Source organism: Hakea prostrata, chromosome 4, assembly GCF_041222555.1.
Source record: "Hakea prostrata isolate BN-2017 chromosome 4, UWA_Hpros_2, whole genome shotgun sequence".
In the NCBI taxonomy this organism is placed as follows: domain Eukaryota; kingdom Viridiplantae; phylum Streptophyta; class Magnoliopsida; order Proteales; family Proteaceae; genus Hakea; species Hakea prostrata.
The window spans coordinates 18069969-18076273 of NC_142603.1; the positions used below are offsets into that span (position 1 = coordinate 18069969).

At 40.3% G+C, this 6305-nt stretch overlaps 1 protein-coding gene across 1 annotated transcript; it reads left to right on the forward strand.

Moving 5' to 3' along the window:
- Positions 1-2769: 2769 nt before the first annotated feature.
- LOC149018287 (FT-interacting protein 7-like) lies at positions 2770-6282 on the forward strand. The gene is given in 2 exon segments (XM_089152587.1): positions 2770-3933; positions 3935-6282. Coding segments are annotated over 2 exon segments (3033 nt in total). The 5' UTR covers positions 2770-3006; the 3' UTR covers positions 6041-6282.
- Positions 6283-6305: the final 23 nt, after the last annotated feature.

The following is a 6305-nucleotide window of genomic DNA, read 5'->3' on the forward strand; positions in this document are numbered from 1 at the left end:
AGCTCTGGCTAGTTGCAGAGCAGAAATTGAATATGATAGTATAGATCGCTTGTTTATATAGGTTTTATTTCTTGTTCTCGGTCGCTGGATTCGTTGATGATCATTCTTGGTGGTCATCCGATTGTAGGATTTTACCATTTTTCTCGGGGTGGAAACAGTTTCTTTATGAGACACGATTTCTCCCATGCATCAGTAGTAGTTTTCATGTTTAACACAATTTCTGACTCTTTTGAGTAGTAGTAACTATTTATAACTCAATCAAGTATTCCAAACTCTTTGGATTCACCTTCATTCTTAGATTCGCAAGGTTCCTTGTGTAATGATGATTCAACCAGGTGTTCGAACCTGACCGTGGCTAAGCCGTATTTGACCGGAGTCAAAGATTGAACCAAAGGTAGACTTTATTTAGTAGTAATTTTTCCAATCAGATTCGATAATATTTTATCCACATCACTACCAAAAAATTTAGTCCCAGAAAATTTAGTTAGGATAGCAGATATGCATGGGAAACTCAGAAAGTTTGTCTTTCACCAGAAAAAGCTGCACCATTTTTTATTATTATTTTAAATTCGTAATTAACAATAAATTAATTTGCATTTTTCAGTTTGTGATTTCTTTTTAGGGGTAAGTTCTTGTTTTTGTTTTTATTAATTACTGGTTTCTTCAACTGCCAGCAATCCTCCTAAACGTCAACGCCAATCAATCCCCACTTTTCTTAATGCTGCGTGACACACATTTCCTCTATCTCAACGCATCTGAATTCTGCATTCGTTGGTGGGAGGTGAGTTGTGAATGGGACCATAACCATTCTTGGGTATTAAAAAGTTGTGGCAAAAAACAAAAATAATTTGAAAAAAATTCAATCGAAAAGCAAAGAAATATACAATTCTTTTTTTTTTTTTTGAGTTAGAATCTCTCATGTCTTACTAAACTGATACATCAAAGTTTCTTTTTGGCTGAAAAGGCTTTCCTTTAAAGAAGAAGAACAAGAAGTTACAGGGGAATAAAGACCTTGTAGCCATGAAGAAGAAGGGGCTAAGATAAGATATCTCATTCTGTAGGGATAATGACTTCTGGGTTAGGGAGTTAGATATAACTATGAGGTTGATGGAAATAACTGTTGTTCTCTTACAATTTGAGTCAATAGGTATGAAATTTGAATTTGGAACCCTGTTATCACTTATTAGTCTTAAAAAAACCATAGTTACTAATGACAGCAAAAGCTTGAGGGCTATGATTGTTACAACTGAACACCTTTTTTAAGAGACATATCGTCTTGTATCGACTATTGTATCGCTCTAGCTAACGTATTTTAGTATAACTCAATGGAGAGACATATTAAGATGTATCGTATCGGTTGGTCAAATATGGATACATATCGGCTAGTATCGTATGGTATCGTGGGGTACTTTAAACCTTGGTCATACCAGATTGACTCAACTGGCTCACACGTACTTCTTTTTCTTTTTTTTTATAAGAACTCACACACGCTTTGATGGAGATCTTCCTTCGAGTGATCGACTTCTATGGGCCTTGCATGCAGCATGACCTCTTTATTAAATTCCTTCTTTTGTTTTTTTTGGGTAACCCTTTATTAAAGCCAATTAAAGGGCTCACCTTTAAAGATGGAGCTTTTTGCCGTATCTGCCCAAAAGTTTCATAACCATTTGAATATTCAAGAAGATCACATGCAAGAGGGTGATAAAGATTCTTTCCTTTCTAGTTTGGTTATTAGATTTTGTTCCATTTGGTTTTTATTGGCCTTTGATGCTATATTTCCAATATCAAAAAAGAGAACACTACTGTCTGGCCATGTTTCCTCTACACCACTATTAAGGTTAATAGAAATATACACAAACATACATCCATGAGTATCAGTTTTTAGTAGTAAGACCAAGAAGATTTAGAATTTGAATTTTATTTTCCCACACTTTCTCTTCCCGAACAAATCTAGTATTCAAGGCTTATGCACAAGTAGAATTTATGAGAATAATTTTTCTGTGCAGTTTTATCTCAACGGTTTCTATTGAAAGATTGTTTTGATACCTTAATCTCAAGCTACGCTTATAGTCCATCAACCATTATGCTCAGAATGCAATTTCCTTTTTAGTGTCATTATATGTGAATTATACAAAAGCACAAGAACTTTTTCCCCCTACTTTTTTATGGAACTGAAAATTTCCTTAGTAGTTAAGGATATAACAGGAGTCTCTGCACTTGAATAATTTAACTTTTTTTTCTTCTTTTTGGTAGAAGAATAATTTGACAGATGCATAGCTTTAAAGAGCACTTGACCAAAAATTAATTGGGTTCAAAGGATTGACTCGGGTTATTGACTCAGCTGAAATAAAAAACCACTCAGGTAGTTGCACTTGTATCATAAAGCATTCATTTTGAGTTTTTCTTTTCTGCTTTCTACCTGGGTTTCACTTTTCTCTTGACCTTTTTGAGGGGTAGAAAATGACCCACTACACCTAACTCATTCCTTACAGTTCTGCCTAACACTCTTAGAATGGAAGTATTCTCTCAATAACACAAGGATTGTGTGGTAAGATTTCTTTATTTCTTACTACCCAAAACAAATTATTTATTTATTTATTTTCAACTTACTTAGTGATTAATACTTGTTTATCCCAACTAAATTACTGATTAATACTTGTTTATCACTACTTAGCTAGCCTTTCCTTCTTCAAAAGATGATTACATCACTTCCTTACATCATAATCTCAAAGAAAGAAACCAAAACCAAAACCAAAGAGTCTCTCTCTCTCCCCACCAGATATTCTCAAGCAAAGTGTACAACTCCTTGGGACCCATTTCATTCCACCAAACGACAGTTCCTCACTCCTCACACAATCCCTGGCTTCTTACTTCAGAATGAACTTTTCATCAGCTACCGACCATTACAGTTCTGTTTAGTTTCCACTTCTACACACCAGTCTCTCCCATTAACCATTTCCAGTTCTCAGAACTTGGGCGAGGTGAGGTGAGATCAATTATCCTGCCATGACAATGTTAGTGGTGGAGGTTCTTGATGCCAGTGATCTCACGCCCAAAGATGGGCAGGGATCAGCAAGTCCATTCGTGGAAGTTGAATTCGATGGTCAGCAATACCGCACGCAGACTAAAGCCAAAGATCTCAACCCAGTGTGGAATGAGAAGCTTGTGTTCAATGTGTCTAACCCAATAGACCTTCTTACCAAGACAATTGATGTAGTTGTCTACAATGACCGCCAAGGCCATAAGAATTTCCTTGGCAAAGTCAGGATTTCTGGTGTCTCTGTTCCCAATTCTGAATCAGAAGCATCAATCCAACGTTACCCACTTGAAAAAAGAGGCGTCTTCTCCACAATAAGTGGTGACATAGCTCTTAAAATCTATGCTGCTCATGACAATTCCAACTCAGTACCACTACAAGCCAATGCCACTGCTGAGTCTCCTCCACAAGGATCCCACGCTGGTAACACGGGCAGCGAAATCAAGTCCAATGAGAAGAAGCAGCAGCAGCAGAAAAAGAAAAAGGAGAAAGAAACAAGATCATTCCACTCCATTGGAGTCAATAATGGTGCTCCATCTTTTGGTCCTCCACCTTCGCTGTTCTCTGGTTTTGGGATTGATTCACAACACATGGAGAAACCAGAAACCAGGACTGATTACGGTCGTGCAGCTCAGCCTAACCCTCCAGCTACTGTAATGCATATGCAGTTTCCAAGACAGAATCCTGAATTCAATTTGGTGGAGACTAGTCCACCACTTGCTGCTCGATTGCGATACAAGGGTGGTGATAAGTCCATGGGCACCTATGATCTTGTTGAGCAGATGCATTACTTGTATGTCAATGTAGTCAAGGCTAGAGATCTCCCCACCATGGATGTAACAGGAAGTCTTGATCCATACGTTGAAGTGAAGCTTGGGAACTACAAAGGAACAACAAAAACACCTAGAGAAGAATCAGAATCCTGTGTGGAAGCAAGTTTTTGCTTTCTCAAAGGATAGATTACAGTCTAATTTGCTTGAGATTGTGGTGATGGATAAGGATATTGGGAAGGATGATTTTGTTGGTCGAGTCTTCTTTGATCTTTTTGAGGTTCCACTTCGAGTCCCACCAGACAGTCCATTGGCGCCACAGTGGTATAAATTGGAAGACAAGAAGGGAGAGAAGACAAAAGGAGAGGTGATGCTTGCAGTGTGGATGGGTACACAAGCTGATGAAGCATTCCCTGAAGCATGGCACTCTGATGCTCACTCCCTCAATCCTGAGAACCTCTCTAGTACTCGGTCACAGGTCTACTTCTCACCTAAGCTCTGTTACCTTCGCATTAATGTCATAGAAGCTCATGACCTTGTACCTTCTGATAGAGGAAGGGTTCCTGAGCCCTATGTGAAGATTCAATTGGGGAACCAAACCAGAATAACTAGGCCTCCACAGATACGGTCTGTGAATCCATTGTGGAATGACGAACTCATGTTTGTGGCTTCAGAGCCATCGGATGAGGTCATGATCATCACAGTAGATGACAGAGTTGGACCTGGAAAGGATGAGATCTTAGGGAGACTAATCCTTCCTGTTTCAGTTGCTGGCCTGAGATTAGACCACCAAAAATTTCCTAGTGCCCGTTGGTTCAATCTTGAAAAGCCTTCTCCTACTGAAGAATCCATTGCTGTTACTGAGAAGAAAAAAGAACCAAAATTCTCAAGCAAAATTCAACTCAGGCTTTGCTTGGATGCTGGTTATCATGTTCTTGATGAGTCCACACATTTTAGTAGTGATCTCCAGCCATCAGCAAAACACCTCAGGAAGCAAAGCATTGGAATTTTGGAACTAGGCATCTTAAGTGCTAAAAACCTGCTGCCCATGAAAGCCAAGAATGGGAGGACTACAGATGCTTACTGTGTTGCCAAGTATGGTAACAAGTGGATCAGGACCCGAACACTTCTCAACACTCTGCATCCTCGGTGGAATGAACAGTACACCTGGGAGGTCTATGATCCATGTACAGTCATCACCATTGGTGTTTTTGACAATTGCCACATCAATGGAAGCCACCATGAAGCAAGGGATCAAAGAATTGGAAAGGTGAGAATTCGATTATCAACATTGGAGACCGATCGTGTATACACTCACTTCTATCCTCTGTTAGTCCTTCAGCCCCCTGGTCTCAAAAAGACTGGAGAGCTTCACTTGGCAATTCGCTTCACCTGCACTGCATGGGTGAACATGGTAAGCCTGTATTCCATGCCACTGCTACCAAAGATGCACTATATTCAACCTATTCCTGTTCGCCACATTGATTGGCTCCGTCACCAGGCAATGCAGATTGTGGCGGCACGGCTTACACGTGCTGAGCCGCCTCTTCGAAGGGAGGCTGTGGAGTACATGCTTGATGTGGACTACCATATGTGGAGTTTGAGAAGAAGCAAAGCCAACTTCAATCGCATAATGTCACTCCTCTCTGGGTTAATGGGAGTTGGAAAGTGGTTTGCTGATATCTGTAATTGGAAGAACCCAGTGACAACAGTTCTAGTTCATGTGTTGTTCCTGATATTGGTCTGCTACCCAGAACTAATTCTACCTACTGTCTTCCTCTATTTGTTCGTGATTGGGATATGGAACTATAGATTCAGGCCAAGGCATCCACCCTATATGGATGCTCGCCTATCCCATGCAGATCGAGCTCACCCAGATGAGCTGGACGAGGAATTTGACTCATTCCCAACGTCACGGCCGGAGGACATTGTGAGGATGAGGTACGATCGGTTGAAGAGTGTGGCAGGGAGAGTGCAAACAGTGGTTGGAGACCTGGCAACACAAGGTGAGAGGGCTCATGCTTTACTAAGCTGGCGTGATCCGAGAGCCACAGCAATCTTCATCTTCTATGCGTTGGTTTTGGCAATTTTTCTGTACGTTACACCTTTTCAGGTCACAGCGGTGTTAGCAGCGCTCTACCTGTTAAGACATCCCAGGTTCAGAGGCAAGCTCCCCTCTGTCCCTTTCAACTTCTACAAGAGGTTACCTGCAAAGGCCGATATGCTTCTCTGAGTATTAAAGTTTGCAAATATGTTACTAGTAGGTACTTCTCTGCCATCACGCACCATTCTAAGTTTAATAGCAAGTACAAAGAACCTTTGCTACTGCCACTCAAGAAAGGATTTCCGGCTTTCCCTCAATGCATATATGTTATCCTTTCTGCATTACTATGAAACAAATTATTCTTTTTGGCTCTAGCTCAGAAATTCCAGTTATCACATAGCAGTACGAAGATAAGAGTCAAATCTGTTACTTGTCAAATACTGCTGGTCTAACC